Source organism: Salvelinus namaycush, chromosome 12, assembly GCF_016432855.1.
Source record: "Salvelinus namaycush isolate Seneca chromosome 12, SaNama_1.0, whole genome shotgun sequence".
In the NCBI taxonomy this organism is placed as follows: Eukaryota; Metazoa; Chordata; class Actinopteri; order Salmoniformes; family Salmonidae; genus Salvelinus; species Salvelinus namaycush.
The window spans coordinates 43,548,683-43,569,704 of NC_052318.1; the positions used below are offsets into that span (position 1 = coordinate 43,548,683).

Below are 21,022 nucleotides of genomic sequence, written 5' to 3' on the forward strand. Positions count from 1 at the left end.
GGGTTAGGGGAGGGTTAGGCCGGAAGGGATGTCCTTGTCCCATTGCGCACTAGCGACTCCTGTGGCTGGCCGGGCGCAGTGCACATTGACACGGTTGCCAGGTGTACGGTGTTTCCCCCGACACATTGGTGCGGCTGGCTTCTGGGTTAAGTTGGCATCTGAAATCTCCAAAATCTCCCCCATTTAACCAGGATCTTTGTATCAAAAGGACATTTTTGATTAGTCAAAACAGTTCACTTCCCAAGCACTGAGATGAAATGCATAAGAAATCAGCTGCTTAGGCTACTCAGCTAAATCTCTAGTTTCGTTAAACTAAATTAAAATACACTGCGGGATGTGCCTATTAAATTGGCTGGATGCTGCGGGCTGAAGTTGCCCATCCCTGCAAAGGACTGGAGTGTGGAACACATAAAATATTAAAGCTCCAATGCAGACATTTTTATCTCAATATCAAATAATTTCTGGTAACAGTTGAGTACCTTACAGTGATTGTTTTCCATTAAAATTCTCCCCAATAAACAAAAATAGCTTCTTAGCAAAGAGCAATTTCTTAAAGCAATAATTGTTCTAGGACTGTCTGGCAGTGGTCTGCGTGGGGAAGGGAAAAATAAAACTAGCTGTTATTGGCAGATCTCTTTCTTATTGGTCTATTAACTAGTTTACTGCCTGATGATGTCACCAGTGTTGATAATTGGATATTGAGAAGGGTGAGCCGGTCAAGGATCGATTCGGACAAGGTGGTAAATTGTATGACAAGTGACAGTTTTATTCAGAGTGAAGATATCTGGTACAAGCGTATACGGTCTCGTTCCTTCGGCTCATAGAGAACCTCCAGAAAAAGCCCAGATAACAGAAATGCATAGACATTTTATACAACACAGAAAGTAGGTTGAGTCTGGAAGTTCTGGTCCTTTGGTTGGTTCTGGACAGGTTGTTGTCTTCTCAGATTGGTCCTGATGAGCTGGGCGTCATCCTTCTGAGTCTTATAGCAAAAGTTCTTTGTTATCAAATGTTCAGCTAAGCAGGAGATTTTGTGTGTGCGTAGTCAGCCCTCTGTCCTTGGTTATGTGTGTGTGTCTCATTATTTCGTGAAATGCGGACCCAAGCACTCTTTTGATCAAAGCCTTTCCTTATCAGTGTTTATGAAAGGTTTACGTCAGCCCTCTGTCCTTGGGTGTGTGTGTGTCTGTCTCTGTATCTGTTTATAAGTGTGTGAGAAACCCTGCTTAGAAAGAAGTTAGTTATAACAATGTAATAGCAATATGCTTGTGTTATTTTAAATGGTATTTATTACACCAGGCAGGCCAAAACTCCATCCCACCAAAACAGGCTGACATTTCAGGTGTTCTTTTCAAACACTAGAAGGAAATTATCATAATTTTTTACAATTTCATAGTATTCCAACCTCAGTGTGAAAATATATATATAAAACCTTCTTGACTGCACTGGGCCTTTAATCTCAAGAAAAAATAAAAAGTTAATTTGGGAACAGGTCTCTCTCTCTGCCCAACTCACAGGAAGCCTACTGTAGACCTAGTCTGAACAAAGCACGAGGTAGACTAGCCACAGAGTCATCGGACCATCCCCCTGCGAGCCCACAAACAGACCAGTCGGCGTTCTAGAAAACCCTCTCACTCAAGCAACAGCAGTGGTACTGGCAGTACGATCACGGCCCCACGGTTCCTCCTTCAGTCTCCGCAGGCAAACTCCGTTTTCACACCGGCTGCCTACTCCAGGCATGGCTGACGGCTGTACCCAGTCATGGCACTGCGACATTACACCCTCGACTTCAACCTCTCAGCGCCAGGTAAATTGCACACACGGGCATTCGCTACACTACGAACGGTTTCAGCACGAAATGCTCTGAGACCAGGTTGCACTACAGGACATGGGCCGTTGTCTTTCCGCATCTAGCTAGCTAACTACTGTACGTTAGCTAGCTAATCGTTGGCAATACGCGCAGTCTGTCCAATATACTTGCATAATATAGCTAGCTAGCTAGCTATGCACGATTAGTGGGGTGGGGGTGGGGTTCTCCGATGACATAACTCGTTAAAACTGAGTAAGAATATGTCTAGCTAAATGGCATCCGCTATCTTGATAGCTAGCTAGGTAGCATAATTCCAAGTCACTGGTTGCCAGCAGATTGACAGGCAAACGGGTAATATGACCTTTCGTGCATTTGCTAGCAAGCTAACTAGATTAGCAAAGCCATGTGTCTGCTGCTGCGCCTGTCTGCGTGACTGGACAAACAGTCAAACTGCGACTAGCTAAACAATGGTGACCATGCTTATTGATGAGGCTAGCCATCAATAAAGCACAAGGTCCCAGTGGCCAATAATCGGTATGATATCCATAGCCATTCACTGTAAAATAGTTAAATTAGGCTACTGCCATCATTTTCTTTGCATTGTGCTGCATAGCACTTTCAACTAACTGTATGGTCTGCCTGTATGGTGCACACTCAGTCAAGATAAGAACATACAGCAGTTAGCTAGTTATCAAGAGTATTATTCGTAATTTTCGCCAACTATTATAGGTGGTTGTTACAAGGTACAGTTCCGGTGTGTGCAGTAAGAAACCCATTCTTATTTACCTAGGAAGATGATACCTACTTAAACCTGCACAGGGACTGCAGTCATTGGCCCTCTCGAACACACCTGACACATTCTGTTGAGTTGGGGTTGGAAGAGGCTCCCAGGGCTAATCCCCTACCTAGCAGGCCTACTCACACTAGGAGCTGTGAAACACCGAGATGTCTGAGCTATAGCCTACTTCTCCCGTCCATTTCAGTCATCAATCAGGCTAGGCAGAAATGAGTCTGGGACTGCCCTCTGGGAGAATGGGCCATTATTGGTGATTCTGTCTGGAAGAGGAATTTGATGAGGGGGTTGTTGTGGTCATAACTGTGTTCTCACCATATATACCCCTCTCCTTTTCTGTTTAGCTGACTGTCCTTCGACTGTGCGTGGGCTGCAGTCTATATTTCAAGAGCAGGAAATGACAGAGACTGTCCATGACACTGAGGGACATGGATACCTTGCTACCTTCATTGGCAAGAATGGCAGGTAGGCACCAGTTCAATCAACACTGTCATTATTTATGTCACAATCAATATATTTTGTTGAATAAATATATATATATATATTTTCAAAAAGTCAAAGTGCTATAATAATATTAATAATAAGACATAAAAAAGCACAGGAGACCGTCAATGGGGATGTATTCAAACTTTTTTTAGGCACTCTGTAGGACAGGGTGCCACTAGTTCATGTATGGGCATTTCCATGTGACACAGACTCCCAGACACAGACTCTTGAGGTGCAGATGCAAAGTTTGGTAACAGAATGACAGTAAAATCTCCCTCAGTTTGTGACTACATTTTTCCAAAACTTGGTTAAATATCAACTCCGAATTAAGATTCATAGATGTCTGCAGAATGAATGACGTGACACCTTGAGTTTGAAAAAATCTATTTTGGTTATTGAACTACAGTAAGTGAATAGAAGAAGGTCAACACCCAGCAACAGAATGACATCATGGGTCCTTGATCTGTACTATACAAAAAGGCCTAATTATAAATGTCATTCTCTTCATGAATAGGTTACAAAAGGTAGAACATTTTATTATGCGCCTTTGCATGTTTGGATATTATTCTACACACGGGCTATTATTCTAATGAGGTTCGCCACCAAACAATACCAAATTCGGTTGGTCCAGTCCGGACCAACTCTGTACCCTGTCTTCTCTTGCGGCTGCTTAGATTCACCATAAGTTTGCATGCTGTTCTGTTAGGTCAAATGCAGTCAACAGATTGTTCCAAACTAGAACGATGTTGCTTTCCATTGCTTCCTAATATAAATAATTATATTTCTATAATCACATTTCCATCCAAACTTTTTTACACAAGTAAAGTACATGTTGGATAAAAGAATGTCACGACAGGCATGATGGAAACAGCAAATTTGTCGGTAAACTTTCCAAATGTCAACAAAACAAAATACGGCAGACAAGGTAGGTTATTTTGGTGCCTGAAATTAATTATGTAAGAGGTGGAGGTGCTTTTTTTTATGCACAAATATTGAAATAACAACCATCATATTGAAGTAAATTTGGAGTCACGCAAAAAATATGTTGTGTGGTCCAACCACTACGACTCGGGAAAGCATGCAGTTTATTAGGCTACAGATGAAATAAGTTATAATGAACTTGGCAGGGTGGTGAACGTGCATGATGATGAGCTTGACGCTTCTTTCCAATAAATATTGAGGGTCTTATTCTGGTGACGTGATGATCGATGCTTGACTGCCGTGTGACAAAATAAAATTTCGCTCAATTGTCCATTTTGTAATCTCGTGTAGGTAGCCTACCCGCACTGTATCTGCGAGCTGTTGACTGGAGTACACATGCCAAGACCAGAGTGGGCCCCCTTTGGCCCTCAGAATAACCTCAATTTCTCAGGGCATGGACTCTACAAGGTGTTGAAAGTGTTCCACAGGGATGCTGGCTCATGTAGACTCCAATGCTTCCCACAATTGTGTGAAGTTGGCTGGATGTCCTTTGGGTGGTGGACCATTGTTGATACACACGGGAGACTGTTGCGCATGAAGAACCCAGCAGCGTTGCAGTTCTTTTACACAAACCGGTGCGCCAGGCTCTTACTAACATACCCCGTTCAAACGCACTTAATTCTGTTTTGCCCATTCAAACTCAGAATGGAGAACATGACTTACAAAGATATCATCAAATGGTGTATTTTTTCCTAATTGGGATCCAATTGAAGAATAAAGTACAGAGTAGTTGTGGAAAGTGTTAACCTGTTATGTTCCTCCATGTCTCAAGGCTTAAAAAATGTGAATAGTTCACCTAATTTCAGTTTGTGTGACAACAAGCAGTCATTGTGTAGGGAATCATTGTAAATCAAGTCAAATGTTATTTGTCACATACAAGTGTTTAGCAGATGTTATTGCGGGTGTAGCGAAATGGTTGTGTTTCTAGCTCCGACAGTGCAGTAATATCTAACAATTTCACAACACCCCAATACACACATCTAAGTAAAGGAATGTTATTAAGAATATATAAATATATGGACGAGCAATGTCAGAGCGGCATAGACTAAGATACAGTATATACATTTGAGATGAGTAATGCAAGATATGAAAGAAAAAAAAAGTGACTAGTTTTCTCCGTTTTATTGAAGTGGCCAGTGATTTCAAGTCTATGTATATAGGCAGCAGCCTCTGTGCTAGTCATGGCTATTTAACAGTCTGATGGCCTTGAGATGGAAGCTGTTTGATGCACCTGTACTGACCTCGCCTTCTGGATGATAGCGGGGTGAACGGGCAGTGGCTCAGGTGGTTGTTGTTCTTAATGATCTTTTTGGTCTTCCTTTGACATTGGGTGCTGTAGGTGTCCTGGAGGGAAGGTAGTTTGCCCCCGGTGATGTGTTGGGCAGACCGCACCACCCTCTAAACTGCTGTGAAACATATTTTACATAACCAAAAATATTGTATTTTCAGCTGTTTGAAGCTGGTGTACAAAACTGAAGAATGGGAAGCATAGAAATAGATCTGCTGCTTCTTAGGCTTGCTTTCAATGAGTGACAGATCTATAACTATATTTTCTATGTGAATTTGGTCGAGTCCACCCAAAAGTTACATATTGTAGCTTTAAATAAAGTTTGATTTAGTCCTATTCTTTAACTTTAATACAAATGAGGATTAATCCAGTAGCTCAGATGAAACTATCCAAGCATTACATATGCTTTAAATGTTGATTTTTGGTTGTGTTTGTCAACCAAACAGAATTCAATAATACTTTTGTTATACAGTAAGGCGGAGATAAGTGGCCGAGATTGAGACGTGCATGTGTAAGCTTACAGCAGTGAATGCACCAATTCATACTACAAGCATAGTGAGCCTAATGACAATTGCCGAATGTCATTACACTATTAGATTTTTTGTAACATATTTCTCTTTCCATTCATCAAATTGCGGGTGCACTTTTGAGATGCTGGAAATATTTTGTGAGTGGACAAACGTGCATGGCTAGCCAACAGGAGGGGCTTTTGAAGTGATTGTATGACAATCGGAACACCAATTGCGAGCCAGGCCTAATTGACCAACATCCGTGCCCAACCTCACTAATGCTCTTGTAACTGAATGGAAGTAAGTCCCCGCAGCAATGTTCCAAAATCCAAAAACGCCATAAATGAATGTGTTCCTTATGTAAATCTATGACTATACAGTGGGGCAAAAAAGTATTTAGTCAGCCACCAATTGTGCAAGTTCTCCCACTTAAAAAGATGAGAGGCCTGTAATTTTCATCATAGGTACACTTCAACTATGACAGACAAAATGAGGGAGAAAATCACATTGTAGGATTTTTAATGAATTTATTTGCAAATTATGGTGGAAAATAAGTATTTGGTCAATAACAAAAGTTTATCTCAATACTTTGTTATATACCCTTTGTTGGCAATGACAGAGGTCAAGCGTGTTCTGTAAGTCTTCACAAGGTTTTCACACACTGTTGCTGGTATTTTGGCCCATTCCTCCATGCAGATCTCCTCTAGAGCAGTGATGTTTTGGGGCTGTTGCTGGGCAACACGGACTTTCAACTCCCTCCAAAGATTTTCTATGGGGTTGAGATCTGGAGACTGGCTAGGCCACTCCAGCCCCTTGAAATGATTCTTACGAAGCCACTCCTTCGTTGCCCGGGCGGTGTGTTTGGGATCATTGTCATGCTGAAAGACCCAGCCACGTTTCATCTTCAATGCCCTTGCTGATGGAAGGTTTTCACTCAAAATCTCACGATACATGGCCCCATTCATTCTTTCCTTTACACGGATCAGTCGTCCTGGTCCCTTTGCAGAAAAACAGCCCCAAAGCATGATGTTTCCACCCCCATGCTTCACAGTAGGTATGGTGTTCTTTGGATGCAACTCAGCATTCTTTGTCCTCCAAACATGACGAGTTGAGTTTTTACCAAAAAGTTCTATGTTGGTTTCATCTGACCATATGACATTCTCCCAATCTTCTTCTGGATCATCCAAATGCTCTCTAGCCAACTTCAGACGGGCCTGGACATGTACTGGCTTAAGCAGGGGGACACGTCTGGCACTGCAGGATTTGAGTCACTGGCGGCGTAGTGTGTTACTGCTGGTAGGCTTTGTTACTTTGGTCCCAGCTCTCTGCAGGTCATTCACTAGGTTCCCCCGTGTGGTTCTGGGATTTTTGCTCACCGTTCTTGTGATCATTTTGACCCCACGGGGTGAGATCTTGCGTGGAGCCCCAGATCAAGGGAGATTATCAGTGGTCTTGTATGTCTTCCATTTCCTAATAATTGCTCCCACAGTTGATTTCTTCAAACCAAGCTGCTTACCTATTTCAGATTCAGTCTTCCCAGCCTGGTGCAGGTCTACAATTTTGTTTCTGGTGTCCTTTGACAGCTCTTTGGTCTTGGCCATAGTGGAGTTTGGAGTGTGACTGTTTGAGTTTGTGGACAGGTGTCTTTTATACTGATAACAAGTTCAAACAGGTGCCATTAATACAGGTAACGAGTGGAGGACAGAGGAGCCTCTTAAAGAAGAGGTCTGTGAGAGCCAGAAATCTTGCTTGTTTGTAGGTGACCAAATACTTATTTTCCACCATAATTTGCAAATAAATTCATTAAAAATCCTACAATGTGATTTTTCTGGATTGTTTTCTCATTTTGTCTGTCATAGTTGAAGTGTACCTATGATGAAAATTACAGGCCTCTCTCATCTTTTTAAGTGGGAGAACTTGCACAATTGGTGGCTGACTAAATACTTTTTTGCCCCACTGTATATAGTTGGTCCCGTACCGGTAAGACATGAAATGCACTTTCACCCCTGAATGTAACAGTATTTATTCAACCTTTAAAAATGACTAATGCATCCATGGCCACATTTTGAGGTTAGCTTACTGTAACTATACATGTCTTCCTATGCAATCATATTCTGCGCGGAATCTTGGTTGTGCTATTAGCTGAAGCACAGTGATAACTCATTAAGTTGATGTATACAGTTGAAGTTGGAAGTTTACATACACCTTAGCCAAATACATTTAAACTCAGTTTTTCCACAATTCCTGACATTTAATCCTAGTAAAAATTCTTAGGTCATTTAGGATCACCACTTTACTATTATTCTGACATTTCACATTCGTAAATAGAGTTATTTCAGCTTTTATTTCTTTCATCACATTCCCAGTGGGTCAGATGTTTACATACACTCAATTAGTATTTGGTAGCATTGCCTTTTAAATTGTTGAACTTGGGTCAAATGTTTTGGGTAGCCTTCCACAAGCTTCCCACAATAAGCTTCCCATTCCTCCTGACAGAGCTGGTGTAACTGAGTCAGGTTTGTAAGGCCTCCTTGCTCGCACACGCTTTTTCAGTTCTGCCCACAAATGTTCCATAGGATTGAGGTCAGGGCTTTGTGATGGCCACTCCAATACCTTGACTTTGTTGTCCTTTAGCCATTTTGCCATAACTGTGGAAGTATGCGACCAAGCTTCAACTTCCTGACTGATGTCTTGAGATGTTGCTTCAATATATCCACATCATTTTCCTGCCTCATGATGCTATCTGTTTTGTGAAGTGCACCATGCCCTCCTGTAGCCAAGAACCCCCACAACATGATGCTGCCACCCCCGTGCTTCACGGTTGGGATGGTGTACTTCGGCTTGCAAACCTCCCCCTTTTTCCTCCAAACATAACGATGGTCATTATGGCCAAACAGTTCTCTTTTTGTTTCATCAGACCAGAGGACATTTCTCCAAAAAGTACGGTCTTTGTGCCCATGTGCAGTTGCAAACCGTAGTCTGGCTTTTTTATGGCGGTTTTGGAGCAGTGGCTTCTTCCTTGCTGAGCGGCCTTTCAGGTTATGTCGATACAGTACTCGTTTTACTGTGGCTATAGATACTTTTGTACCTGTTTCATCCAGCATCTTCACAAGGTCCTTTGCTGTTGTTCTGGGATTGATTTGCACTTTTCGCACTAAAGTACGTTCATCTCTAGGAGACAGAGCGCTTCTCCTTCCTGAGCGGTATGGCGGCTGCGTGGTCCCATGGTGCTTATACTTGCGTACTATTGTTTGTACAGATGAACGTGGTATCTTCAGGTGTTTGGAAATTGCTCCCAAGGAGTTTGTTAACAATACATTTGTGGAGTGGTTGAAAAACAAGTTTTAATGACTCCAACCGAAGTGTATGTAAACTTCGACTGCAACTGTAAATACAAAATATCTGACATTTTGTATTCCCATTTAATATATAATAATCCCATTTGAACTTTGTTGTGCTTTTAAATGGTTGAAAGCACAGTGATAATGCATTTAGAAGACAACTAAACAAAAAATAAGACATTGTTTTTCCATTTGAATTTGGTTGTGCTTTTAGATGGTTGTGATAACACACAGGGCATTCAACAAACTTCTGGCTGTCTTTTTGAATGGGTGAATAAAGACTGAAATCTCGTTGATAAATTTCTCAACCAAATATTACCCAAATTTCCATATTGAAATTACGTGGTGTGCCTGATTTGGTAACAGTGGTGCATTTTATTCACTTATTTGTAAACAAAATTGTTATCAGTAAAAACACTAACTAATTGGTAGGTCAACTTTTATTTGTTACTTCTGTGAACCTCTATAATAAGCATGCACACCAATAGAAAATATTTTGTGTAGAGGTGCTAACAGCGAATAAACTGTGAGCTATAAAAATAGTTGCACATTCTATATATATATTTAAACTCCCAGTAATTTATTTGGTAATCTACCAATGTTTCGGCATCATGCCTTTTTCAGACCTTAAAGAAGGCACAGTGATGCTGAAACGTTGGTGCATTACCCATTACATTACTGGGAGTTTATATATAGAGTGTGACTGTCTTTACTTTTAACTTCTGTGAACTTCCTCACGAGGTAGAGAAATTCAAAAATATAAAGATGTTGGTAACGGAATGACAATTTCATAAGCTTTTACAGAAAGCAAATAATTTCTGTAAAACTAAATATAAATGTTGATATTAGTTGGCAGGGGGACTTCAACATTATTGTGTTTTAATGTATTTCTAATACCTTAGGACTTTTTCTAGTAATGTTTTTCAAGAACCATTTTCCATCTGTGTGACCAGAAATCAAAGCCTTTGCTTATTCCTTATTTTTACGATGGAAAATGGTTGAAAAACGTATCAATGCCTTAATTTCCCCAAAATATTGACTCTTTTCAATTGACACCAAATGTGATCTGCTCCTATAAACTTCACTTGTTGGTGCTCATGGGTCCTTTTTACGTGGAAATGACTGTATTGGTAGATAACCTCTTAGATCATCACAAAATTGAAATTCAGAAATTCCAAACAATGTAGTTAGCTCAACAGTGTAATATTCCCTCAGCAAATACTCTAACAGCAGTTATCTGTCACGGTTAGTCTGGATGAAAGGGAAGGCTATACAGGCTGCACAAAATGTTGTAATTGAGAAATATTTAATGTGTGTGAGGAATTTGTAAAATCCCAGTTCTTTTTACCAATACCCAGACTGTCCAATGAAAACACCAGGTGTGTTACAGTGGTCAGACACCCTTTAGGAAGACCATTGATTGGCCAGTTAAGTGTATCATTGGTACAACAATGGCTTACGTTCAGTTGAACGCATGGCCCTTTAGTGGCTTTGTGTATCGGATCAAAGGGCTTTGCTGCTTCCTGTTTTGTTTGGTGAGTGGTAAACACAGCTGGTGAGGTATTGTGTGGGCCTAAGCCTGCATGAATATGGCTGCCCGCAGCAGCACAACACACCATTTTGGATCAAAAATGCTCAACCTTCAGCTGCCCCTGGCTCTCCACTGGGCTTTCAGAAAGGTTAGGTCAGTAATAGGTCACAACCTGTATCATGCCACAGCCGTAGCCTATAGGATATCTGCTAATCATGAGCTCTAGGTTTAAGGAGAGAAGTGAGTGAGAAGTTATAGCCTAGAATCAATGCTATTCTCCCCGTCACTTTAACTCTACGCTTCTTTTCTGTCTCTCTTTTCAGGTTGGTTATTCTGCGTGTGCACTCCCAAGGTCTGGTTACCGTTGATCTGCAGTGTTGTGAAGGAGATAACATTGCACAAGTAGATAATGTAGGTGACGAGAGGAAAAACAATTGTCTTTGCACTGGACCTGCTAATATCCAATCACTATAACGGAAATATAAAAACAAAATATATACTATTTAACAGACCTTCAGAATGCCCTTAGTAAGACACCTTTCCATGAGTTCGTTACAGCAACACTTGACCATAGGCCTTTGGACTGTTTTGACATTTAGGATATTTTGCTTCATGTAACATTGGGATATGCAACATAATAAATACGATTTTTCTGTTTTTCTCTCAGCTTTTGAATGCACTGGAAAAGAAGCTAAAAAGTCTCCTACATGGAAACATTAGGAGGGTCAAGAGGTAAGCCCTGAGTGGTGGATGATCATACTGTAGTGGCCTTGTTGTGTGATGACTGGAGAGCTACACAAGCTGTAGTGTGACGTGATTACCCTGTTACCATGAACATGATTTCGACTATTCCCCCCCCTTCCCCAGGCTCCCAGCTCTGACACGAGGTGCAGCTGTTGATCGATACTGGCCCACAGCCGATGGCAGACTGGTGGAGTATGACATTGATCGGGTTGTATACGATGAGGACTCTGCATACCAGAACATAAAGATCTTGCACTCACAGCAGTTTGGCAATATCCTGATTCTCAATGGGGATGTTAGTAAGTAAAATATAACATTCCTACCAGAGTATGTGAGCGTGTCCAATATGATTGGAGCACGGAGCGTGTTTCCCAAAGGCTGGAGCATCAGCCTTCTTGCCCGCTCCAATTTCGCTGAGGGCATGCCTGGCCCAGCATGCATTTGTAGGCTACTTGTGTGCTGCTATAGCCCCTTGCTTTAGCTACTGTCATGGAGTTTGCTAAATATTTTCATGAAGAAACAGATTAAACACACAGGTGCAAAATCAAGGTGACTTACAAAGATGAGGAGGACCAAGAGCAAGAGAGGCAGTGCGGTGATGTAGTGTCCACAACTAAAGAATCATTGTGGAATCTGAAAAGACATATCCCGAAAGCATGAGGGTGTACTTACTACGTGCACATGAGGAAGGAAGGAGGTAGGTAGCTAGCTAAGTGTGTGAAACACATTTTCTAAAATCAGATCTCTTTAAGTTTTGTTAATTTTAGTTCTATTATCTATATGATAGGCTATCATTGATGTTGGCCCAATAGGCCTGGCATATTACCTCTTTCAAGGAGCTTTCTGTTTTGTTAGGGTTATTTTGCCTAAAAAACTTTTAGGTCTACCTAAATAAAAATACAACTCCGCGGGTGTTTAGCATCCCCGGTGGTTCTGCAAGTGTGGAGAGGGTATTCTCCACTGCTGGCCTGCTCTCCAGGCACCATCGCATGAGCTTGAAGTCACAGACTCTGACCAAACTCGTGTTTCAAAATTCAAAGACACTGTAGACTGAGCCTAATAAGGCATTTTTCATTTTTTTTTTTTTTTTTTAATTCTAAGTAAGTCACAGCCTATATGCGCAATTTATAGACTAATGATTTAATACAATGTTTAAATGCTGAACGCTATAATGTCCCTGCCAGCCTAGTGTGTCGAACTCGCAAATGCTTCACAATTTATGTATTTGTAGGCCATAAGCCCTGAAATAATAGGCTAATAATATATTGTTCCTTATTAGGATCCCTGTCTGGATCCTGTTCTATTTAGTGTTTATATGTTTAATACGACATCTAGCCCATATGATTTCATTGAAATCATCAAGTTTGGTTTTAATACTTCAAAACCATATTATAGGTCCAGGTAGACACATCCATCTATTTTTGTTGGTTAAATTGTGATTTTAATGAATGGAGCAAATTTGGAGCGGCAGTTTTAAAAACCATTTGAGTTTGGTGCGGTTTTTAACGGAGCGGTTGGAAAGGATGTGGAGTGCCGGTGCGCAAACACCGCTACGTAAGCGATGAGTGGGATTTCCAACCACTCAACTCTGTACTTTGATTCCTACAGGCCGTGATTTAACGGGTTAGTTCACTAAAATTATATATTGGTTTCCTTACTCTGTAAGCAGTCTATGGACGAGGTATGACACCAATCCATGCTTTGGTTTCGTTTCCCGGGCACTGTTTCCAAATGCTCTCGTTTTAGCGATTGTGGTACATCCCATTTAAGTCATGGTACCGATATTAGTGTTTTTCCGCACATCATGTTCTCATCATCTATACATGATTTTTGTTGAGCGTCACAATACATTTGACATACTTTCTGATTAATTGGACTTGATGTGTGAGAAATGCATGACTTAAATGGGATTTGTGCCACAAATACTAAAACATTAGCATTTGAAAACCGTGCCAGGAAAATCTAATCAAACCAAAGCATGTCTTACCTTGTCCATAGACTGCATACAAGGTAAGGAAACTAATGTGATATTTGTGTGAACTATCCCTTTTAATTATTCCATCACTTACTGCTCACGTATATCATTAATTTATATTTACTTTTATAATTGTTATTTACTGTAATTGAGGTCACTATTGTAATTTTTCATGATTTGAAATCTGAATCTAGTAAGATGAACATTTGACTGGGTTTCAGTAATGGCATATCTAATAATATTGTAATGTAATTATATGGCAGATCTGTCAGAGAGTGACCTGCCCTACACCCAGGCCATCATGGGCAGAGGGCAAGAGAACTATGCAGGGAAGGAGGTGCTGATCTTAGGAGGCGGTGATGGAGGAATCCTCGCTGAGGCCGTCAAACTCAAGCCAAAGATGATCACCATGGTGGAGATATCCTTTCAGGACGCTATCTGTCACTTCTCTCTGTACCCAGTTAAATAGTTGTGGTGCAAATCCCTGAAGCAATATGTTAACACTAACCTTTGAGCGTTGTTTTTAGACGTAACCCGGTAGGACTATCTGGTCTGTGATCTGTGCCTGGTTTGTAATGCCTTGACAATGTGTCTACATCGACCAAATGGTGATTGATGGGTGCAGGACGCACATGAGGAAGGCATGTGGGAGTGTTCTGGACAACCTGAAGGGAGACTGTTACCAGGTGAGGATTACAGTGCTGTCCATTGCACTTTTCCTTAGTAGAGATGGAACATTTGTCATTTGCCCACTACTCTTGAAAGGGTTGAACCGGTCTGTATTAGAGGTCGACCGATTAATCGGAATGGCCGATTTAATTAGGGCCAATTTTCAAGTTTTCATAACAATCGGAAATCGGTATTTTTGGACAGCGATTTGGCAGATTTATTATTTATATATATATATATATTATTTTTACACCTTAATCTTTATTTAACTAGGCAAGTCAGTTAAGAACACATTCTTATTTTCAATGAGGGCCTAGGAACGGTGGGTTAACTGCCTCGTTCAGGGGCAGAACGACAGATTTTTACCTTGTCAGCTCGGGGGATTCAATCTTGCAACCTTACAGTTAACTAGTCCAACGCTCTAACCACCTGATTACATTGCACTCCACGAGGAGCCTGCCTGTTACGCAAATGCAGTAAGCCAAGGTAAGTTGCTAGCTAGCATTAAACTTATCTTATAAAACACAATCAATCAATCATAATCACTAGTTAACTACACATGGTTGATGATATTACTAGTTTATCTAGCGTGTCTTGCGTTGCATATAATCGATGCGGTGCGTATCGTTGCTCCAATGTGTACCTAACCATAAACATCAATGCCTTTCTTAAAATCAATACACAGAAGTATATATTTTTAAACCTGCATATTTAGCTAAAAGAAATCCAGGTTAGCAGGCAATATTAACCAGGTGAAATTGTGTCACTTCTCTTGCGTTCATTGCACGCAGAGTCAGTGTATATGCAACAGTTTGGGCCGCCTAATTTGCCAGAAAGTTACGTAATTATGACATAACATTGAAGGTTGTGCAATGTATCAGGAATATTTAGACTTATTGATGCCACCTGTTAGATAAAATATGGAACGGTTCCGTATTTCACTGAAAGAATAAACGTCTGGTTTTAGAGATGATAGTTTCCGGATTCGACCATATTAATGACCTAAGGCTCGTATTTCTGTGTGTTATTATGTTATAACTAAGTCTATGATTTGATAGAGCAGTCTGACTGAGCGGTGGTAGGCAGCAGCAGGCTCATAAGCATTCATTCAAACAGCACTTTTGTGCGTTTTGCCAGCAGCTCTTCATTGTGCTTCAAGCATTTCGCTGTTTATGACTTCAAGCCTATCAACTCCCGAGATTAGGCTCGTGTAACAGATGTGAAATGGCTAGCTAGTTAGCGGGGTGCGCGCTAATAGCGTTTCAAACGTCACTCGCTCTGAGACTTGGAGTGGTTGTTCCCCTTGCTCTGCATGGGTACCGCTGCTTCGAGGGTGGCTGTTGTCGATGTGTTCCTGGTTCGAGCCCAGGTAGGAGCGAGGAGAGGGACGGGAAGCTATACTGTTACACTGGCAATACTAAAGTGCCTATAAGGACATCCAATAGTCAAAGGTTAATGAAATACAAATGGTATAGAGAGAAATAGTCCTATAATTCCTATAATAACCACAACCTAAAACTTTTTACCTGGGAATATTGAAGACTCATGTTAAAAGGAACCACCAGCTTGCATATGTTCTCATGTTCTGAGCAAGGAACTTAAACGTTAGCTTTCTTACATGGCACATATTGCACTTTTACTTTCTTCTCCAACACTTTGTTTTTGCATTATTTAAACCAAATTGAACATGTTTCATTATTTATTTGAGGCTAAATTGATTTTATTGATGTATTATATTAAGTTAAAAGTGTTCATTCAGTATTGTTGTAATTTGTCATTATTACAAATACATTTAAAAAATTGGCAGATTAATCGGTATCGGCTTTTTTGGTCCTCCAATAATCGGTATCGGCGTTGAAAAATCATAATCGGTCGACCTCTAGTCTGTATGGTCTTTTATGTTACTACAAGGGGTTACCATGACTGTATTTCCAGGTGTTGGTAGAAGACTGTGTTCCGGTTCTGAAAAAGTATGTTGAGGAAGGGAAGACGTTTGATTACGTCATCAATGACCTCACAGCAGTTCCTATCTCCACAGCGCCAGAGGAGGGTGAGTGACAGATGCTCTCATGAGGTTCTCTTGGACATGAATTTCTAACTGTATATTGATGAATACCGGTATGGCTCATGTAAAGAGGAACTGCATTGTACCTCTGCAAAGAATTGATCTGATTTAGGATGTGGACAGTGTAATGTTAAACTGTTTCTTGGATAGGAGGAAATAGGCTTATATGGCACACTCACATAATTGATTGACAGATGGTTTACTCTGTCTCAGACTCTACATGGGAGTTCCTACAGCTTATCTTGGATCTTTCAATCAAAGTACTGCGTCCTACTGGGAAGTACTTCACACAGGTAAAACCGCCTTTCTCATATTAGCTGAATGCTTCATACAGTCACTCTACTATCTAGTCAAGTCAGTTAAGAACTAATTCTTATTTACAATGACTGCCTACCCTGACCAAACCTCAAACCGGACGACACTGGGCCAATTGTGCGCCGCCCTATGGGACTCCCAATCACGGCCGGTTGTGATACAGCCTGGAATCGAACCAGGGTCTGAATCGAACCAGGGTCTGTAATTACGCCTCTAGCATTGTGATGCAGTGCCTTAGACCTCTCCACCACTCAGGAGCCCCCGTGCCGTCTGCCTCTTGGGTCTTTTTTGTTCATGAGAGTAGTTTATCCTAATGTGATGTTTTTAATGATACATGTATTTTGTCACATGTGGTCCATGTTTTAACCCAGAGTTGTGTGTCCTCAGGGAAACTGTGCAAATCTGACTGAGGCACTGGCTCTCTATGAGGAACAGCTTGGAAGGCTCTCATGTCCTGTGGACTTTTCCAAGGAGGTGGTGTGTGTGCCCTCTTATATGGAACTGTATCCTTCTAAAAAGAAGTATTGCCGTTATCAGACACTCCTGCCATTTACAGCCAGACATAGTCGAACATTCATACAGAGACGTGTGGTTGCTTGTTGTTGTCTGCATGCAATTCTCCTTAACAAACTGACTCAGGTGGGTTTTCTACACCGTCTGGAAGAAGTAAAGAGCTCTCTCTCTCCCCTTCAAGCCCTGCCTGCCGGAATGTGAAAACTGTCCCCCCACCCATGATCCGCTATCGCACTGAGGGGAGATATGACCCCCCCCAAAAAAAAATTCTCTACTCACACTGTTTATTTTTTTTTTATCCTTCCAAGTCCAACTCTCAAACTCTTTTTAGATGTTGGTTTTATAATTTTATGTCTAAACTTGCAAGAGATTGTATTTCTGTTAATTGGATATTTTGAGTTGGGCTGTTTTTGCGTGTGCCCTCCAGGGAGAGCTGTGGGGCTGCTACCACTGGATACACTGAAACCTACTGTAGAGGATGACTCAGCATTTCTATAACTGGTCCCAGACCTGTCTGGGCTTTAGACTTCTCTGACTATAGCCTGGTCCCAGACCTGTCTGAGCTTTAGACTTCTCTGACTATTGTTGTCATGCCATACATGTTACATGTCTGAAAGGGCAACAATACTCCTGAGGAGTTGCCTAAAGCTCATAGAAATCTGGGACCAGGCAAGTATTTACACACCTTTTGCACCTGTCCCTCTGGGTTACTTTTCAAATTTGAGTTATAAAAGCAGCACCAACATACAACAGCTTTTGGGTTCAGATTGTGTGATAGAATATGTGCTCACCATAGTTTCAACTGAATGTCTGTTTGTGTGATTGTTTTTCCTCTTCTGTTGTAACTGCGGCTTGAGTGTGATTTTGATTACAGGTGCTTTTCAAGATGTTGAAAAGGCAGTGTGACCCTGCCCATTGAGGCTGAAGTGTCTGAACGTGTTTTTAAAAGGGAAAAGGGTCCTCCTTTGTTGGCGGTTTCTTGCTTGTAATGGTTTATTTTTACATACTTCGTTTTAAATTTGTCAAATTCTGTCTGGTGCATGTGCTGGAAAATGAAAGTTTTATTGAATGTAGCTTACCATATACACAGTGCACATTCATGCCTTTGGTCATTATTGTGGTGCTTTGTTACATTTATTTATTGGATATTATTTCACCAAATGCTGTTTTATCCCACTGGAAAATGTTTATGTTGTTCAGCAGTGACTACCTGCTATTAAAACGAGTTGGAGAATAAAATATTTGGTTTCTTTCTTTTGCATGGAAATGTTTGATTTTTGATAGTTTTAACATCTTGGATTACTAGCTAATCTGATTGACAATTTCGGTTACAACTAAAAATCAAGAAAAATAAAGTAACCAATGCAAAACTTCAGAAAGAGAACTGGGGTGTACAAGTATTTAATTGTGTTATGGCAGGTGGTAACTTTTGTAATAAGACTTTCAGTAGTTAGCATACCCTGCTGCTGCATACTCGGTGTGGTTCTAAAATCCAACCACACATTTATACTTGTGAGTTGTCACAACTCCTTTGTCTCAACTGTATTTGCCCCACTGTTTGTTTTGCCGTAGAGTTCGTATATTGGTCAAGTAAACACTAGTAATACAGTATTTCTTTATTTCCTTGAGCAGGCTTTCCTCAGTCTTTTGTGGTTCTATGAATGAAGCATTTGACATTGTTCAATTTGTATTGGAGTTCTTAGCATATTGTACTGTTTGCGTATTGTCTCGCTTGTGCGTAGAACCTGAATTGCCAATTCTCAGGTAACAACGCCACTGGATAGGTCTGAACATGAGAAAATCATACAGGGCCATTGTCTTTCACCATCATTAACCCCTCTGTGATCTCTGCCTGTGGATTTTCTCAGTCCAGCATGTATACATGGATCGGATATAGAACTCATGAACAGAGTATGCAGGGTTGGGGAGTAAATGACATGTAATCTGATTACAAACAAACCAGATACGTTACCAGCTAAAATATTGTAGTCCGATTAGATACTTTTGAAAAACTAGATTACTTCTTGATTACTTTCTGTTCTCAATGATATTCAATTCAGCATTGAAAAAAGGTGCAAGTTTAAGTTTATTCCACCTGAGCGAGTCTGACCACTGATGACACAACATATGTGTTTAATGTATAATTTGTCTTCTAATGCCTTTTAAGGGGAAAGTCCTCTCAAAGTAATCAGATTGTTAAGAGTTTGGGTATGCAAAAGTTACATTACTGATATTTAGACAGGTGACTAGATTACATTTAGAAAGTAACCTGCCCAATCCGAAGAGTATGTAGTAGTGTGTGGCCAATTGACTACTGAAGATGGGTATGATCAGGACCTGACTAATGCCTTGATCACACCGCGAAAGTCCGCCACAAATTGTGACGCGGAATATGTGTGCAACTAAAGAACTAAACATTCGACTTCTGCTACCATTTCTGCCAAGCCATCTATACAGTTTGACACATACGTTCGATAAAGCAAACGTATGCACCACACAGAACGCACTGCTCTGCAATGCTGCAAGGCGAACGTACTTCTGGTATGCCAAAACGCAACTGTACTGTCGGTGTGATCGAGGCGTAACCACATTTGGGGGCCTGCAGCCTCATTCATAACCGTGGCGTACATTTACCACTAAATATCTGTGTGCGCCATTTATAAAACATCTGCACATGTACAACAAAATTGCGATTTATAAACTTGGCGTCCGCCAAACAAACAGGTTTTTGGTTATGAATCAGACCGGTCGTAAAACTGCGCTCGTGAACGAGCAATATAACTTCCTGAACAACCCATCATTCACCTTTTTATGGTGACAATAACGCCCCTACCTGCTGTATACGTTATACGTATTGGAATTAGGCCAAGATAGCAATGACGAACTTGGTCAAATGTCTTTGGAGGTGTTTGCAGTGACGATACCTGTATCTGAAGTTTCTGAATTGTTGTGGACCTAAACAGATAGTTTAAAAAGAATGTTGCACTGTCCGCGAATTATGAAACATTGTCTACTCGGAAAGAAATTAAAACTTCCGTATGCCTACTTACAGTGGTAGCCTACACACTTCAATTCAAAATATCAACTGTCTGTTGTAATATTTGTGTAGCGGAGAAAATTACCAGTTAGGAGACGGGAGTACAGTTTAGTGTCGTTTAGTAAAAACCTCTCGTACTCTACAGCCGGGCCCAATCGTGCGCATGAGCATTTCCTATTAGGTGTCGTAACATATCACTGCCTTAATACATTACTGCTTAGTAACAGCATAGTAACTAATATAAACAGATATAGATCACCGATACTACATCTGTAATTTGTTGTATGGCTATTTCGAAAATATGATCTCAGCATGGCCAGAAAAGGTGAGGAATTTATTCTGCAATGGTTATGATACACAATATATATAAAAAAAATATGTGGACACCCCTTCAAATTAGTGGATTCGGCTATTTCGCGTTGCTGACAGGTGTATAAAATCGAGCACACGGCCATGCCATCTCCAGAGGAAAATATTGGCAGTAGAATGGCCTTACTGAAGAGCTCAGTGACTTTCAACATGCCACCGCCATAGGATGCCATATTTCCAACACGTCAGTTCATCACATTTCTGCCCTGCTAGAACTGCCCCGGTCAACTGTAACTGCTGTTATTGTGAAGTGGAAATGGGTAGGAGAAATAAAGTCTCAGCTGTAATGTGGTAGGGACTGCCGAGTGTTGAAGCGCGTAGCCCGTAAAAATCGTCTGTCCTCAGTTGCAACACTCACTACCAAGTTCCAAACTGCCTCTGGAAGCAACATCAGCACACTAACTGTTCGTTGGGGTAGCTTGTTGAAATGGGTTTCATTGGCTGAGCAGCAGCACACAAGCCTATGATCACCATGCGCAATAACAAGCGTTGGCTGGAGTGGTGTAAAGCGCGCAGCCATTGGACTCTGGAGCAGTGGAAACGCATTCTCTGGAGTGATGAATCACGCTTCACCATCTGGCAGCCCGACAGATTAA

General features: G+C 41.0%; 1 protein-coding gene across 1 annotated transcript; it reads left to right on the plus strand.

The window, feature by feature from the left end:
- Positions 1-1,577: 1,577 nt before the first annotated feature.
- LOC120057277 (spermine synthase-like) lies at positions 1,578-18,274 on the plus strand. Its single transcript, XM_039005835.1, has 11 exons — positions 1,578-1,807; positions 2,948-3,068; positions 11,063-11,150; positions 11,407-11,471; positions 11,607-11,782; positions 13,722-13,876; positions 14,055-14,144; positions 16,063-16,177; positions 16,406-16,485; positions 16,895-17,010; positions 17,147-18,274. Exons 1-11 carry the CDS (start codon positions 1,762-1,764, stop codon positions 17,175-17,177), a joined length of 1,083 nt encoding a protein of 360 aa, XP_038861763.1. The 5' UTR covers positions 1,578-1,761; the 3' UTR covers positions 17,178-18,274.
- Positions 18,275-21,022: the final 2,748 nt, after the last annotated feature.

Coding starts and splice junctions, on each gene's coding strand:
- LOC120057277 (XM_039005835.1), top strand. CDS start 1,762: ATGGCACTGCGACATTACACCCTCGACTTCAACCTCTCAGCGCCAG. Junction 1,808..2,947: donor CTTCAACCTCTCAGCGCCAG/GTAAATTGCACA, acceptor TTTTCTGTTTAG/CTGACTGTCCTTCGACTGTG. Junction 3,069..11,062: donor TTCATTGGCAAGAATGGCAG/GTAGGCACCAGT, acceptor CTCTCTTTTCAG/GTTGGTTATTCTGCGTGTGC.